Source organism: Vipera ursinii (genome assembly GCF_947247035.1).
Source record: "Vipera ursinii genome assembly, chromosome: 3".
Lineage (NCBI taxonomy): Eukaryota > Metazoa > Chordata > Lepidosauria > Squamata > Viperidae > Vipera > Vipera ursinii.
The window spans coordinates 107,714,559-107,733,019 of NC_139516.1; the positions used below are offsets into that span (position 1 = coordinate 107,714,559).

The 18,461-nt window shown below is 42.2% G+C and overlaps 1 protein-coding gene across 1 annotated transcript in view; it reads right to left on the reverse strand.

Annotated features, from left to right (window-relative positions):
- Positions 1 to 18,461, reverse strand: part of CACNA1E (calcium voltage-gated channel subunit alpha1 E) — a gene marked incomplete at its 3' end in the record, with an annotated part of 392,449 nt that overhangs the window by 98,233 nt on the left and 275,755 nt on the right. The window contains exons 14-19 of the mRNA XM_083358506.1: positions 18,338 to 18,450; positions 16,765 to 16,896; positions 15,937 to 16,009; positions 13,192 to 13,309; positions 12,170 to 12,237; positions 8,058 to 8,155 (exon numbers count right to left, since the gene is read on the reverse strand). Coding sequence (XP_083214632.1) covers positions 8,058 to 8,155; positions 12,170 to 12,237; positions 13,192 to 13,309; positions 15,937 to 16,009; positions 16,765 to 16,896; positions 18,338 to 18,450 — 602 coding nt within the window. The remainder of the gene's footprint in view (positions 1 to 8,057; positions 8,156 to 12,169; positions 12,238 to 13,191; positions 13,310 to 15,936; positions 16,010 to 16,764; positions 16,897 to 18,337; positions 18,451 to 18,461) is intronic.

Consider the following 18,461-nt stretch of genomic DNA (forward strand, 5'->3'; position numbering starts at 1 on the left):
AGAAAACACTGTGTAGATGTTTCTTCCTTTTCCCTATCTTGAATTTTCTACTGTTTAAGTTCACTGAATGATAAACGGTTCTCAATTTTATACATTTATACGTTTTACGTTTCTTTCTCCTAGGACTCTAGGTAGTTTATACAGGTAATCCTCTACTTACAACAGTTCGTTTAGTGGCCATTCAAAGTTACAATGACACTGAAAAAAGTAATTTATGACTGTTTTTCACAGTTACAATCTTTCTAGCATCCCCATGATCAAAATTGAAATGCTTGACAACTGGTTCATATTTATAACTGTTGTTGTGTCCCAAGATCATGTGATCACTGTTTGCGACCTTCTGACAAGCAAAGTTAATGGGGAAGCCAGATTCACTTAACATGCAGGTTGTTAACTTATCAACTGCAGTGATTAACTTAACAACTGAGGCAAGAAAGGTTGTAAAATGGTGCAAAATTCACTTAACAAATGTCTCACTTTATAACAGAAATTTGGACTCAATTGTTGTCATAATTCAAGGACTACTTGTATTAAAATTCACAGAAAAACATTGCAACATGTTTTAAAATAATGTAATTATCAAGCAGCAGGAGCCAAGCAGCAAACTCGGAGGACAAGCCTCTGTCTAAATCTACAACCCGAGCTATGAATATTCTCTACAATTTCTAATAATTACTAATTAGATTATCGGCAGGAAGGACAAGGGAGACGCGTCTTCATTAACAGGTTGTTTATTAGTTAGCCCGGACACAGAACAGGGAACAAACATGCCTTATATAGGCAGCTGTCAAACGGGACAGCAAATCAGCGGGGGGCATATTCCCGCCAAGAAACAGGGGGCCAATCGGTCAGCTGTTAGGGCAGAATCTCCCTAGAGACAGTGCCAGCGCGTTAGTTAGGCAGAGGAATCCCCTCAGCTGGTTTTGGCGCGCGGTCGGCGTTTTGACAGCTCACCGCCGCTACTGCGCATGCGCTAACTTTGACAGCTTGCGGCGGCCGCCGGGGGCCTGCCGCGGTTTTGACAGTTCTGTCGGGAATGCGCATGCGCGCCGTTTGACAGCTGTCAAACGGCCGCGTGTGCTTGTAGGCCGCGTGGCCGGCTGCGCACGTGTAGACTTTTGACAGCTGTCAGTGCGGCCGCGTGAAAGCGGCCTATGACAGCTGTCATTGTGTTTTAATATAATGCACCCCTTTCCCCCCCCCTTGAACTGAACACACAACTTGGAATAACTTTCAACTGGTGTTGGAACTGTTCGGCGAACTTCCGGCCCATTCGAAATCCGCTAAGTATGCCGGCGGCCTCTTCTAACGGGTGGATCTGCGGGGTGCAGGTGCTTCAGTGGTTTCGGGGGCTTCTACGGGGGGAATGGGCTGAGGGCCTGGGTGGCTCGGGAGTTCTTCCGGGGAGTCGGTGCTGGGGGGTTCCCAATTTCCGTCCGCCATTTCTGGCGTGGAGGAGTTGGGGGGTGACCGGGGGCGAAGCTGGTCTGCGTGCCTCCTAAGTGTGAGTCCCCTGCCTGCGTTAATGGTGTAAGACAGGGGGCCGGTTTGATCGAGAACCACCCCCTGGGTCCATTTATCCCTTCCCCCATAATTTCGGGCCCAGACATTTTGTCCCTTAGAAAATGTCTTGTGTGGCAAGTTGTTGGTTTTTTCGGCCGCTGGCCTGTCTGGGTGTAGTCTATCTAGTCGAGTGACTAGTCGGCGACCCCATCTTAGTTCTGCTGGAGATTTGCCGGTGGTGGACACGGGAGTGGTGTGGTGAGCGAGGAGGAAGCGGGCGAGTCGACGGTGCCAGTTTCCGACGATCATTCTGCGCAGAGAGTCTTTGGTGGTCTTCACCATGACCTCTGCGAGGCCATTACTGGACGGGTGGAATGGAGCCGATGTTGCGTGTCTAATACAGTTCCTCCTCGTGAAGATCTGGAAATCACGGGAGGTAAATTGAGGTCCGTTGTCAGTGATTATGACATCTGGTAGACCGTGGGTGGCAAAAACTCCCCTTAACGCTTGAATGGTGGCCTCTGATGTGGTGCTTGAAACCGGGAGAACCTCCAGCCATTTAGAGTAACTATCTACAATGATTAAAAAGGTTTGTCCCTGGAATGGTCCTGCGTAATCGAGGTGGATGCGGGACCAAGGGTTGGAAGTGGTTTCCCATTTGTGAACTGGGGCGTGTGGAGGGGAGGGTCTGGTTTGCTGGCAGAGATAGCAGCCGGCTACATGCTGCTCAATGTCCCTGTCTAAGGATGGCCACCAGATATAGCTGCGTGCCAGGGCCTTCATTTTTGAAATGCCAGGGTGGCCCTCATGTAGTGTTTGGAGAACTCTTGCTCTGTGGCATGAGGGTATTATCACCCTGCAGCCCCAAAGGATGCAGCCTAAGTGTGTTGAAAGCTCTTGTCTTTTTGCAAAATAAGGTTGGATGGGGGGTGAAGGGCAGGTTGATTGCCAACCTGATGTGACCCATGAGAGTACCCTGCTGAGGGTGGGGTCCCTGGATGTGGCGAGTGCGATGTCTTTAGCTGTCACTGGGCATTCTGTGAGTTCTTGTATGGCCAGGACTTGGCCGGCTGGAGCTGGATCAGGGTCTATTTGGGGCAGTGGGAGCCTGCTAAGGCCGTCTGCGTGGGACATTTCCTTCCCAGGCTTGTAGATTAACTGATAGGAATAGGCAGAGAGGAATGTCGTCCAGCGAAGCATTCGTGGGGATAAAATTTGCGGAGTCTGGCGGTCCCATGTGAATATGCCCAGGAGCGGTTTGTGATCTGTATAGATTGTAAAAGGTCTGCCATAGAGGTAATCGTGGAATTTTTTAATTCCAGCTACAATAGCCAGGGCTTCCTTATCTATTTGTGCGTAATTGCGCTCGGTTTTTGAAAGTGTCCTCGAGTAGTATGCGATTGGGGCTTGCGTGCCATCGTTAAGGGAGTGGCTGAGGACTGCCCCGATGCCATAAGGTGAAGCATCGCAGGCGATGCATAGAGGTTTGGTTTCGTTGTAGTGCGATATGGTTGTATCGCTGGAAAGTAATTGTTTTAGCTGTTTAAAGCTGTCATTGTGAAGTGGAGTCCACTTCCAGGGGGCCCCTTTGTCCAGGAGTCTATGAAGGGGTTCTGCTATTGTGGCTTTTGCGGGTAGAAATGAATGGTAAAAATTTAGGAGCCCTAGGAATGCCTGGAGCTCCGTTTTATTTTTTGGGGGGGGGTGCGGCTTGTATTGCCTGTATTTTTGCGTTGGTGGGGTGAATGCCTTTGCCGTCTATTTTGTACCCCAGGAATTCTGCGGAGGGTACTCCGATTGAGCACTTCTCACGTTTTAATTTTAAGCCAGCTGCGCGGAATCTCGAGAGGACTTCGTGCAGCCTGGTTGCTAGGGAGTGGGAGGAGTCGCCCGCGATGAGGACGTCATCAAAATACGGGCAGACTCCGGGGATGCCTTTGAGGGTGCGCTCCATGACTTCCTGGAATATTCCAGGTGCCACGGAGATGCCAAATTGGAGGCGGTTCACTTTGAACGCCCCTCTGTGCGTCACTATGGTTTGGGCTTCTGCGGTTTCCCTGGTTACAGGGAGTTGCAGGAAGGCATGTGCCAAGTCTAGTTTGGCGAAAATGGAGCCGGACCCTATTTCTGATAGAACATCTCTTACTGACGGGACTGGGTACGCATGCGGGTTGAGTGCGCGGTTGAGGGTCGCTTTATAGTCTGCGCAGATTCTGACGTCACCATTGGGTTTGACAGGTGTCACTATGGGGGTTTCCCAAGTTCCGCTGTCAGTGGGTTCTAGGACTCCTAGTTTGAGCAAGCGGTCTAGTTCTCTGTCTATTTTTGGTTTTAGGGCGAAGGGAACTTTCCTGGCTTTTATTCTAATTGGTCCGACCTCTGGTTTGAACTTGAGGTCGATGGGGGGGCCATTGTATTTGCCCAGTGAGCCGTCAAACACATCCGCAAATTTTTTGCAGATATTTTCTAAGGAATCGGTTTGGATGCGGTTTGTTCCTTCGAGGCGAATGCCTAATGCCTCAAACCAATCTAGTCCTATTAAACTAGTTCTTGGTTGCTTGGTTATTTGGGCTGTTAAGTGGCCTGAGAATTTTTTAAAATCGACTTTCAGGACGGCTTGTCCCTTTAAATCTATTTGCGCACCTTGAAAATCTGCCAGCAAGACCCTGGAGGGTTGGATAGGAATGCGGTGATTTGTTTTGTTGGCTATCTTTTGGAGGGTGTCTCCTGACAGGATTGAAACGGAGGATCCTGAGTCGACCTCCATTTCACAGGGGATTCCCTGTATTTTGATCCACGTCCTAACTTTGGCTCTGGGGATGTTGTTAGCGGGGGGTTTTGTTAAGGAGCATATGGACCCTATAAACCTTGGTTGAGGGCGGGGAGGGACTGTCCTACCTGCGGGGATCTCGTCAAGGTCGTGGAGGGTCTCCCGGTTTAGGCTGCGACATGCTGATCGGATGTGGCCGGTCTTGCCACAGCCGTGGCACTTCGCGTTCCTAAACCTGCAGGTGGCTCGGGCATGGCTTCCGCCGCAACTGGCACACTTTGCTCTGGCGTTGGTCTGCGGCTTCTTCGTGTTGGGGCCCGATTGTCGGTCTTGGTTGCGGCTCCTTTCCCGGCCGGCGGTCATCCGGTTGAAGCGGGAGAGGATCGCATCGACCCCGGATTCGGGCTCCGGCGGCCCCTGGTCGAGCTCCCTGGCCTGATGGACAGAGTTGCCCGAGTTTTCGCCAAACGACTCGATTTCGTCGCGATGGCTGTCTTCGTACGCCATTATCTCCAGCGTGAGCTCTGCGAGGTCCATTGTGGGCTTTGCCACAAGTTTCCTCTGCAGGCGCGGGTTCTGGAGACCGGCGATAACTTGATCGTGGATCCGGTCCTCCAGGTCGGGGAAATGGCATTTGCGGGCGGCGTGCCTGACGGTCGCGATGAAAGCGGTGGAGGTTTCACCCGGCTGCTGCTTCCGTCGGGCGAACGAGAGCCGCCAATACAGTTCGGACCGCCTTGGCACGAAGTGTTTGCTGAGGCGGTCCGTGAGCTCGGCATACGGGATGGTAGTGACCGGGTCCGGGCTGCAGAGGCCAACGGCGATATCGTACACCGCTGGCCCGCTCAGGCATAGGAGCGCGGCGGCCTTGTGGCGGTCCTCCGTGATCTTATTCACAAGGAGGTACCCCTCGACCTGGCCCAAATGCAACTCCCATCCTTCGGGGTGCCGGACGTCGAACTCCCTTATGTGTCCTAGGGCTGCCATTCCGGGTCCGCGGTACTTCGGGCACCGGAAGGTTGGCTTGTCCGGTCGGTGACTTAGCTAGTGACTTCAGCGGTTGACCGGACAGCGACACTCCTGGCCCGTGGCTTCAGCTAGTACCGGGATCCCACCTTCGTCGCCAGGTAGATTATCGGCAGGAAGGACAAGGGAGACGCGTCTTCATTAACAGGTTGTTTATTAGTTAGCCCGGACACAGAACAGGGAACAAACATGCCTTATATAGGCAGCTGTCAAACGGGACAGCAAATCAGCGGGGGGCATATTCCCGCCAAGAAACAGGGGGCCAATCGGTCAGCTGTTAGGGCAGAATCTCCCTAGAGACAGTGCCAGCGCGTTAGTTAGGCAGAGGAATCCCCTCAGCTGGTTTTGGCGCGCGGTCGGCGTTTTGACAGCTCGCCGCCGCTACTGCGCATGCGCTAACTTTGACAGCTTGCGGCGGCCGCCGGGGGCCTGCCGCGGTTTTGACAGTTCTGTCGGGAATGCGCATGCGCGCCGTTTGACAGCTGTCAAACGGCCGCGTGTGCTTGTAGGCCGCGTGGCCGGCTGCGCACGTGTAGACTTTTGACAGCTGTCAGTGCGGCCGCGTGAAAGCGGCCTATGACAGCTGTCATTGTGTTTTAATATAATGCACTAATATATTACAATAAATTAAATATTAAAAAATATGTAGCCTCTATCTTTGAGTGCTCCATCCATAATTTGACTGCTTTCCCTAAATTGCATCCTGTGCCCCCAAAAAACAACAGAATTAAGTGAGGAAAAGAGGGAGCCACGTTCATCTGTGGATGGGGGTACAGCCATTTCTCAGTAAATGAACTCAGGTAGTCCTCAACTTACTGTCACAAATACTACTGGAACTTCTGTCATTAAGTGAGGTGGTTGTTAAATGAGTCATGTCTGATTTTAATCTTTTTTGCTGCAGCCATTAAACAAATCACCACAGCTGTTAAATAAATCATGCTGCTGTTAAATAAATCTAGCTTCCTCCATTGACTTCACTTGTCAGAAACCAGCTGGAAAGTTGCAATTGGTGAGCATGTGATCTTGAGGTACTGTAACCATTGTAAATATATGCTGATTACCAAGTGCCCAAATTCTGAGTATGGGGGTCATAGGGATGTTGCAATGGTCGTAAGTGCAAGGAATGGTCATAAGTCACTTTTTTCAGTGTTGTTAACTTTGAATGGTTGTAAAACGAATAGTCACAAATCAAGGAGTACATGCATCATTGAGAAAATCTTTTTCTTTTTACCCTCGAGCTTGACCCTTACCCTGCCTTTTTTGCTTACGTTAGATCAGCTAGATTCTTTGCTATAGGAACCTGCAACTCCTGCGTAATTGGTGATACTTTAACAGTAAAGTTATATTGACCAGTCAATAAGCAGGCAGATCGATTATGGACCAACTGAAGCATCTGAAAGTGTGGGTTTATGTGGAGCAAACTGCTAAGTGTAAGGTAACAAAGGGCGTATATTACCATTGCCACTGTTTCCTGGTTTGGGAAAGGCTGTAATTGTGTGTTAGCCAAAACTGGAAAATACTCTCCTGAACAAGAAGTCCACCAATTGTACTAGCTGGAGTCAGAAATACATTTCTGCTTGCTTAGCTATAGTGCCCCTCCCACATCAGGAGGTAAAGATGAAGGAAGCTTGTACCCCAAGGGCTTCTGGGGTTCATCCGAAGCCTGTTCTGTCCTACTCAGCCCCTCATATTTCTGGGTATCGGGACAACTTTCCACCACTTCCACTGCTCAGTTTGGAGTATGTCATTAATGATTTCACTCCTAACTTGCAGATGAGCTCTCCCAAAATTTTTAGGTAGATATAAAAAACATGAGGGAGAGGAGATTCCTGGTGTACCCCACAAGAAATTTCCAATGGTGCAGACATCTCTTTCCTCTTCTCTTTTCAGTTAGAGTCCACTATTAAGGGAGGAAGAGAAACACTATAAAATAATATCTCTGCCAATCCTTACAGGTGGTCGAAAGAGACACCTTCATGGCTGAATATCTCAAACTCTACTATTGTACAAAGAGGGGTACATTCTCCCCATCTAAGCCTACCACAGGTCATCCATAAGACTGACCAATATAGCTTCCATCCATTTCTGACAATTGAATCCACACTGGAATGGATCCAGATAATCCATCCATCTGCAACCCTCTGCCCATCTACCTTCTCAAAAACTTTCCCTGAAAAAAAGAAGGAGGGAGTCTGGCAATATTTTTCCAAATTACTAGTAGTATTATGAGAAATTTGGTAGATGTTACAGTTGCTTGATAGGAAGCAACTGTATTCTCTCTTTTGTTCTTCATTTTTCTACCACTTGAGTACAGACTTCACTAGTGTAAGCATTTATAAAAAATCTGCTGAAAATATTAATGGAAACAGCACCAGCAGTTTTGATTGAGGGGGCTGAAAAAGATTGAATGATTTAACTTACTTGAAAAGAAAAAAATCATCAATATCAAATAGCTGGAAATATTTTTTCCATCCTTGTCTGGACTTCTAAAAAGTAAAGTTTGTTTGCCTTCATGAATAAGAAACTATTTAATATAGAGTCAAGCCACTGATTCACCTAGCTTCGCAATAACTCTACTGGTACATGGTTTTTCTGCTAGAAACTTCTAAAGATTGTCCTTGGAAGTTTCCATATGCCAAGCAAACATTATAACTTATTTCATATTTTCTCAATCTTATAGATTATGTTCTACTCTTTCTATAGCAAGTTTGGGGATGTAAGGTAATGTGGCCCATGATGAATGAGACTGGCAACTCACTCTATAGCAGGCATGTTGGGAGCAGACATTGGACTGACTTCTTTGGCTTTCTGCAGAGCATGCTTTTGATTGAAAGCCTCTTCTTCCTCCTGCTCATCCTAAATAAAAGGCAAAGACACTGGTTAAATAGGAGAAAAAGTTGTAGTACTTTGAATGAATGAATGATCTCAAGTTGCAATAGTGAGGTTTGCATTACCATTTTAAATATGCTTGAGATCATGGGTAAGAAAGGTACATGGGCTTTGGTCATCTGTAGGACATACCTATACTATACAGTGCATAAACATCCCTATTGGAAAACTCATTTATTCAGACTACTGCAATGCTTCAAAGATCTATAAAACATATATCCAATCTACATGTAGTCCTCAGTTTATAACCACTCTTTCAGTGACTTTTCAAACTTGGTTTGGTGCAGAATGAGTGGTAACGTATGACTGCTCTTTGGAGTTCCAGCCATCACAATGTCCCCTGCAGTCATGTGATCCCTTAGCATCCAGGTCACAATTAAGACATTGCAGCACCCACGGTAATGTTTTCATCATTGGTGATCTTCTTTGCCAGCTTCCATCAAGCAGATTCAACGAGGAAGCCAGGAGGACATTGCAAAACACAATTATGGGATGTTCTTGCTTAAAGGTGGTTTACTTAATGAAGGCACTGCTTAGCAATGGCAGTTCTGCTTCCAATTGGACAATATATCTGTAAAATTATCATCGCTGCTATTATTCATTTTTACGTTTATATCCAGTTTTCCTGCAATCAAAGCAGAGTATCTTAATACTGCTACCCAAAATTAAAAAAAGAAATAATCAAAATATGCATCATCAAGACTGGTCAAAGACTGCAATAAAGATATTTGATTTATTTGATTTAAATGTACATATAAAATAATGCTTTCCCCATTCAATTGATTCAAAATTACAGTCTGTCTCCTGGCTTAATGGATCATAGTCACTCAGAGCTGCCTCAAACTGTTAAGATGAGAGGTAAATAAATTTAATAACAAAAATAGCAAAAACAGTTGAAATGTGGATTTCCCTGTAAAATGCAGTGAGACTTTACAAGAAGTGGGAAAATATCCTGTAGTCCTTGAATATAAACCAGTGATGCCCTTGCATGTGGATTTCATCTATAAAATTGCTATGTTTAATAACAACACTATTTGTAGTATTAAATATTATAGTCTGCTCATCCTCTAAACTCTTCATAGTATTTTGCATGTAATTTTCAAATGATGTCTTATATAGGAGCTTTTCCAAGACTGTGACATTATACCATGAGAAATGGTATATTTACAGCTCATTTCCAATGCATACCAGTTTAAATCTTTAAATCATGGGAATGGAAGGGACTTTGGAGGTCTTCTAATCCACCCTCCCCGCCCCCCCCTGCCCCCCCACCCAAGGCAGGAGACCTTATTGCATCCCAGACAAATGGCTTTCCAATATTCTCCTGAAGATGGAGAAGATTGTAAATATTCCTTGTAAATATTCACTGATTCTTTTTTAACAGTCTGGTGAGATGTAAATTTGAATAATAAATAACAATGATAAGTAATACTTTAATGAATTACTTATATAAAATATCACAGGTCTTTTTCATTTCATTTCATCTTCATTTTGAGATGCATATTTATCTGACCTAGAGGCAAATCAGAAAAAATAGATTCTGTTGTGTTTCATTCCCACTGATTGTGACTGAGGTTTGTCTCTAATAGAGGGTCTGCTTAACATCCTTATAGTACAAATCAGGGCTTTTTTTCTCATAGAACGCTCAGAACGGAGTTCCGGCACCTTTTTTGGATAGAACCTTGTAGGGTAGGCAAGGCGGGTTGTATGACATGTGTGAGTTCTGGCACCTTTTTCTTTTACAAAAAAAGCACTGGTACAAATGATTAATGCAGCTGGACCAGAAATTAGCGTTATATTTCTATTTCTATCAAAACATCATTATGAAAGCAGCAGTGGTTGCAGCTTTTTAACTTGACTCACTGCATATTTTCTAATAACATGGATAGTAAGTGCACAATTTCTAGTGAAACTCTTCTAGGCATGATTCCAATTTATAACTGTAATTTAATAATTGCACAAAATCAACAGGCAAACTGCAGAAAAATGAGTGAGATTTGTGATGCTGAGCTATTAAAGAGATAACTATAATAAACTCTGATGATTGTAATGAGAAAGAATGATTATATCTATGAACTAAGTAATCTGAATAGGAAGGATGTAGGCCTAGCTGAAATGAAATGCCTATTTGTAGAAGAAACTGACAAAAGCTATTCAAATAAAATCAATGGGGAAAATATTAAGTAATGGGAGAAGGCAGATTCTAAGGATATGTCTCATACATGATTGGTACCTGTTCTTCAGAAGTTTAAAACATTTTAGTTACCAGTTTAATTAGCATTGCTTACTTTTTTTGTTTGCCTCTTTATTGTGCAATTCTCTTCATTTAGATAATTGGATTATTTTTATTGTTTTGCAAACTATTAAGGTGATAACTACTATAGAAAGATGAAAAGTCTGGAGAAGTGAAGTCTTCTCCCTATTGTAGAAGAGGGGTCAATATATTCTCCAAAGCACCTGAAGACAGGACAAGAAGCAATGGATGAAAATTAATTAAGGAGAGAACCAACCTAGAACGAAGGAGAAATTTCCTGACAGTTAGAACAGTTAATCAATAGAACAACTTGCCTCCAGAAGTTGTGGGTGCTCCAACAGTAGAGGTTTTAAGAAGATATTGGACAATCACTTGTCTGAAATAGTATAGGGTGTTCTGTCTGAGCAGGGGTAGAACTAGAAGACCTCCAAGGTCCCTTCCAACTCTGTTATTCAGTTATTCTTAAAGCTATTATTACTAAACTCCAGTTCCTAAATTCCAAATATGCTTGAGTAGAATAGGACTCCTTATTACTGATAAGCCCTCGCCGTGATGTCCCATTGCCTGGAGGCGGTCCAGGTCTGGATGGGAAGAAACAGGCTTCGTCTCAATCCTGCCAAGACTGAGTGGCTTTGCGTACCGGCATCTCGGGCTAACCAAACTATTCCACCTTTAATGATGGGGGGGTGAGGTGTTACCCCCCGTTGATAGGGCTCACAACTTAGGCGTCGTCCTGGACTCACGGCTCAATTTTGAAGATCATATACGAACCATGACCAGGGGAGCTTTTGCCCAGGTTCGCCTGGTGCGCCAGTTGCAGCCCTACCTGGACCGAGATGCCCTACGCACAGTCACTCATGCGCTCGTGACCTCCCGTTTAGACTATTGCAATGCTCTCTACATGGGGCTGCCCTTGAGGACCATTCGGAGACTACAACTGGTGCAGAATGTGGCCGCGCGAGTTGTGATGGGGGTGTCCCGATACTCCCATGTTACACCTCTACTCTGTGAGCTGCATTGGCTTCCGGTTGCTCTCCGGGTGAGATTCAAAGTGCTGGTGATGACCTATAAAGCCCTAAATGGCTTGGGTCCGGGATATTTGAGGGAACACCTGCTGCCAGCATCAAGTTCCCTTCGTCCAGTGCGCTCGCAGAGGGAGGGTCTTCTCAGGGTGCCACCGGTAAAAGAGTGCTGGTGGATAACACCCAGGGAGAGGGTCTTTTCTGTGGGTGCGCCTGCCCTCTGGAACCAGCTGCCCGTGGAGCTCAGGACTGCCACTGACCTACGCTCATTCCGCCGGGACCTGAAGACTTGGCTCTTTGAGCTCTCTGACCCAGGCTGAGAATTTTAAATGGGGTTTTATTTTCAGGGATAATTTAATCTTTTAATTCTCTTTTAACTTTGTATTTTATATTGATGTGATTTTAAAATGCCCTGTAAACCGCCCTGAGTCCTTCGGGAAAGGGTGGTATATAAATCTAATAAAATCTAAATCTAAATCTAAATCTAAAAAGTTCCTTGTGTTGGCTGAAAAAGATCCTTTATTTTATATTAATGCTATACCTGTCAAGGTTAAGCTCATGACAGTTTGTCTCCTTAAAATTTAAGTCAGATAAATCAGGTTTAAAATTATATCCTATCAAAATGATATAATCATGATTAAGAATACACTGACTTTTATATTATTAAGATACAGTAAATTGTTAATGCTAAAATATTTTTATTACCTTTGTCAGTTCCTGTGCATTCGCTAGGTTGTCCACAGCGATGGCCAAGAATACATTAAGTAGGGTATCTAGAATAGTTGAGGGATGAATGAAACTTTACATTAAAGTAACTAGATAGACATAATGCAGAATCAACCTGCCATGCAGAAATTTACTACTTATTCAAGTAGGAAGGGTTGTAGCTTTCTAATCTAAACAATACCTAAACAATAATTTGATGAGGAAAAGAAAATAGAGCATGGATAAAAATTTCAATCAAAAAATGGCCTAAGGAAAAAGAGTGATGTCCCACTGATTTTTAGGCCAAGAGGTACAAAGATGAACAGGCAAGTTAGTTAGCCAATAAAAGAGTACAATCTTGTATGTATCTAAAATATTAAGAATTATATTTGTTTGATGTTGACAAAGGAAAATACTACTAGAAGAAGAGAAGATCAAAGAAATATACTATTAATTTATTGATTATATTGATTATGGAATTATGGAAATTAATCATTACTGATTGTTTTTAAATATAGGAACCCAGACAACATGCTGTTTATCAAGCACCAAAGATTGTTATAATAAAAAAACAATAAATTAAAAAAGGAGTACAAAAAAGTAATCCAACCAGTGTGCCACTTCTCCATCCAAGTATTGAGTCTAGTGCTTTTTAAAAGAAAAGGGGTTAAGCAACATGAGCTATCAAAACCAACTGTGAGGTGCTAGTTTGATGTATAGTAATACAATTTCTTGAGGAGAATAGGGAGAGCCCAGAAGCCAAGAGGCAAGGCTCCCAAGTTGCATGGAGCACTAATATTTCAATTATTAAAACTATTGAGTACTGAAATAGGAAGTCTGCTGAATGGAGATGATAATGTGGGAACACAGTGGCACAGAATCAATTCAGGACTGACAAATGTTAAGCATGGAGATACCCTAAATGATGAGTTTTACGGGTGTTAACAGGAGTGCTCCCATTATTACTTTCCATGGTCAAATGTTATAACTTATATTTCAGAACAATACATTAAGAAGGATACAGTTTCCAAATAATGTCAGGACTATGAAGTAGATGGACGACCACATTCCTGAGCTGACACCACCTTGAGAGCGAATTCCATTGTACATCACTTCATTCCAATCTTCACCTGTTAATATCTAAACAAACAGTTGATTTGATTTCTATTCCACCTCTCCTCCGAAGTTCAAGGGAGCTTTCAGAGGGATCTCCGTTCATTTTATCTCATAACACCCTTCAAGATAGGACAGGCCAAAAGAGGGTGAAACACATATAGTTAATTCCATTGGCTAAGGACTCCCATATAGTAGTCCAATTCCTTAAGGAGGAGTGCAGATTACTAATACTAAATTATAAAACACAAAAAGTTATTTCCTCCCCCCCAGTTCTGGTGAAGAGTTCATTTTTAAAAAATTTAACCAGAGATGCCTTATAATTAATACGTTAGTTGTTATAGTTACAGTTATAGTTATTTATAGTTAAAAATACAAGTGGAAACTTTGACAATAAGAACATCTCAGAACTCAAATCTTCATTTAACTTCATTTTTATGCTGCCCATTCCCAGACTTTGTATAAATAAGAAAAGGCTAGGACAGTGTAGTGATGGGGAGTGGAAGGTTAAAAAAAAATTGGTGAATTGTTATTAGGGAATGAAGAATTGTATTGGTAACAGATGAATTTGACAATAACTTGAAGAACTGACATATGATTAGGTATGTTGATACAGTAGAATGTTAAAATAAATGAACAACAAAAAGTTTAAAAAACATTTTGTGATGAGAAATAGTTTACTATGCTTCTTAGTTTTTCCTTTTTATTGTATGATGATTTGCAATTTTAATTATGTATATAAGTATAAAGTGGAATCTAGATTTCATATATTGAAAAAATAAAATATTTTTTAAGTTTTCAGCTGGTCTGTTTAAATATATGTAATTGTCCACCTGTGAATTCTAATTCTTGCTATTACAATTCAGTTTTATTTAATTATTAAATAATGTGGGTATTTTTATTAAATGGTGCTGTAGAGGCTAACTTTATAAAGAATTTTGTTATCTTTGCCTGACAGAAAGAAAATGAAACACAAAAAGGAGTTGAACCCAATCTTGGGAGTTGCATTTGAGTCCTATGCAATTAGCTTAAAGTCCACACTGCTTTTGTACCCACTCAGTAGTGACTGATTGTTGAACTGATTTGATTTCTAAGACATCACAATCAAATGACTCTCCATGTTACACAAAGATAATTACAAAATGTATAAGCATACAGTATCTAAAATATAATTAAACAACAATTATAAAGTATATTATAAAACATATTTATGGTGTTCTTTCAATAAATTAAATTTTAAAAGCCCTCTGGAACAGCTCTGTTTTGACTTGCTTCCAGAAGGGCAATAACATTGGAACTGATGTAGCTTTTTAATATAGTTTTTTCAGGGAACGGTTTCATAATTGAGGGTTTTTTATTGTATGACTGTAAGCTGCCTGGAGTCACTTCAGTGACATGGATGGCATAGAAGTTTAAAGATAAATAAATATTACAAAAAAAATATATCTTACTAGCCTCATCCCTGCAACTTCACAGTATCATGGAACTACAAGTAATTTTTCTGGAGATGTTCTTATAGGGAAAAATTGATTTTAGTTGAAGTAGGTCAGACATGTCAAACACAAGGCCCGGGGGCCGGATCCGGCCCGCGAAGTGCTTTCATGTGGCCCATGAAGCCATCCTGGAAACAGTGAGGGAACGGCCCCCACTGCCTTGGCCCTGGCCCAGAGACCCTCCTTCTGCCAGAGACCCTCAGATCTGTCCCACTCCTGCCCAGGCCCCCATAGGCACCCTTGATGTGAATGATGTAGAGCTGGCCACGCCCACCCAGTAGGCCATATGCACTCTAGCCACGCCCACCCAGTAGGCCACGCCCACCCGGCCCATACTCACCCGGCCCCCTGAGGGCAACCGCAATGCTGATGCGGCCCTCAATGAAATTGAGTTTGACACCCCTGAAGTAGGTGGTCTTAAAGGTATATTGGTTTCAAACTATATAGGGCTTCATAAGTTAAAATCTGCACTTTCAATTTCACCCAATGTAGGGCTTGTATCTTGCTCCCTCTTATTTAAGTGTTTTCTTAACATTTGACACATCTTACTAAGCAATAATGTGATTTGATATTGGTTTTACAGAGCATATGATCTGCAGCTAGGCATTATGGATTGTTCAACAACCACAGTTAAACAAGCCATAGATTAGCTTGTTCTGTAAACCAGGCTACAATGTTTTATTATTTTTTTCCAAGTTGACTGATGGGGAGAAAACACTATATTTAGATCATTTGTTGAAACATGTCACATCTGTTAATTGACACTTAACTATTCTCATTATTTTGGATTTGGAAAGGTGGGATGATAGTTTGGTTCTGGAGAAAAATGTATGTTTCTTCCAAAACAATATTTTGATGACATAGTCTCAAATCTCCCAACCCTTCCCAAATGCCTTTCCATTCTTAGTGGGTTCCCCTCTATAGCATCCATACTGCTTATTATCAATAAGGTTCTGGAAAATGCACAAAATCAGGACATATATTTCATTACAAATAACAAAGAGGAAGGGACAGCACTTTGACATTTACCGTAATTATCATTTTTAAGAGCAGTACCTTTCTGATATATTATGCCTCCCCATGAAAATAAACTACTATAATAAAAGCATGTATGTTGCTTTTAATTTTTCTAACACCAGGTTGCAAAGCACAGAGTTATACCTGGAAAACTGTCATGATGGCTGCAGGAAAGGTATCAAAATTTGCCGAAGGGGTGCCATCCATAAAATTAAATCTGTTTACAAAAGAAAACAAATGTGAACATTAATGCTAGGTCATTTTTTTTATTATTCATCCCACAAAAAGAGCAAAAGGTTGAATTATCTAACCTTCTGGTCTCTTTCTCTAATTCTATATATTCAGAAATGTGATGGACTTTCTTTTATTGGATTTGCTCAAATGAAAGTCGTTGTCTGGGATGTTTTAATTTAGATTCCTGCAGGGAGCTGATAGTCTAAATGGCCCCTGAATGGCATAAAAATAGAATTTGGGCAAGAGTAATATAGAGTAAAAATATAGCTGAAAAGATTATTTGGGAATTATCTTTGAAGAGCAATAGAGAGCAACAGCGATCTGTTTTAGATATTTAATTGTATCTCCTTATCACTGAAAGCATGATCTCGATCTTCTGCCACTTCTCTGGAGTCAAACAAATTGCCATTGTGTACAAATTTCCAAACCCAGAAGTAAGAGCTACGAATCTTTCAAACCATTTTTTAAAAGCAGCTGAAAGACTGCTAAAATGCTTATTTCTGTGACAGCTACTGCATATTATGTTTTTGCAGTAAATCTGCAAAATAGAAGAAAGAAATATTTTTTCAAAATCAATTTAACCAGGCTCTCATATCTTGCAAGAAGCCCATAAGCAATTGCTCTCCTAGTGTACTGCAGCATTAAGTAGCATTATTGGAAAATGTTATGGAAGCTTTTTGGAAAAATCTAGTATTTTGGGTGACATGTTAAAGAAGCTTTCTTTGGTTGTGTACTTACCTGCCACCAAAAAGCTGCATCCCAAGTAGAGCAAAGACTACAATGAAGAGGAAAAGGAGGAAGAGCAGGCTGATAATAGACTTCATAGAACTCATCAGAGAGACCACCAAATTCCTCAACGAAGCCCAATACCTGGAAAATCCAGATGTTGTTATAGCCTGCTTCCAAAAGCATCAACCATGCTGTAGCAGGCAGGCTGCTCCATTGTTTTAACAGTTCTCACAAGCAGGAAATTCCTCTTTATTTCAAGTATCTCTCACTGTAAAGTTTCTTTCCATTGGTTCTTGTCTTACCCTGAGGAGCTAGAGAGAATATATCTAACCCCTCTTGCCTATGACACCCCTTCATGTATCAGAAGACTTCTATCATACCTCCCCTTAATCCTCTCACCTTTAAAAGAAACACAGCAAGTTCCTTTAACTGCTCTTTGGAGGATTTAGCCTCCAATCCCCTTACCATCTTTGTTGTTCTTCTCTGCATTCTTTTCAGTTCTTCAACATCTTTTTTGTACTATGGAACCAACAGTATTCCAGATGTGGCCTGACAGGTGAAGCATAGAGTGGTACTATCACTCCCTGTGACTTTGACACTAAACCTCTATTGATGCTGCCCAAATTGTAGTGACTTTTTTGGCAGCTGCAATACATTGCTAGAACATTCTTAGCTTGTGATGCACCAAGAGTCCCAGATCTGTCCCGCAAATACTACTACTAAGCCAGATACTACCTATCTTGTTTGTATTTTCTAGATATGGCTTTTCCTACTTAAGTGCAGAATCTTGAATTTCTCAACAATTTACAACATTTGTAGGATAGTACCCAATGTTCAAATTTATCAAGATCCTTTTGAATCCTGAGCCTTTCCTCCATTTTGTTGAACAGTACTGTATCCAAGGCATAATCCTGAGGCATATTAAGGATCACATATTGGATATACAGTAGTTGTTCAGTCAAGTTGTGAGTCCATCTTATAGTGGGAACACCCAGCCCACATTTTTCCACTTCATCAAGAAGGAGACTATGGTCTGTCTTATCAATTCCTAGAGACTAAATATACTACATCCACAGCATTCTTTTAATCAACTAATCTAGTCACCTCATCAAAGAAAGCAATAAGATTTGTGTGATGTGACTTGTTTTTAACAAATCCATACTGGATTCTGATAATTACCCTATTTGTTTCTAAATGCTCAAACACCCACTGCTTAATTATTTTTGTAGGATATTCTCAGGTATTGATGTCATGCTGATTAGTCTGTGGTTTCTCTACTTTTTTCTGTTTCTTAAATACTGGAACCATGCTGACTGTTTTTCAGTCTTCTAGAACATCCACTATGTTCCAAGGAAAATTTGTGAGCATAAGTGTATGTATATTAAGGAGAATTATGTGTTATTATATTAGATCAGTTTTAGCTTTCTAAATTTTTGCTTACTTTTTTTAGGTAGATAGCCCAATATAATTAACACTAAGGATGATGAAGAGGGGGAAGTTATTATCTGTCAATCAAATAATCAAAAAAGGCAGAGAAATAGGTCAGAGGAAACACTGAGAAAACAGGTAGAATAAATCTCACTTTGTGACTTTAAAGATCCGTAGAAGTCGTAGGGCTCGCATGACACTAATCCCAAAAGAGGTCCCAGGTCTAAAGATAGCCCAAACTACTTCAAAGATGCTCCCCACTGTAACCTAAGAGAGAA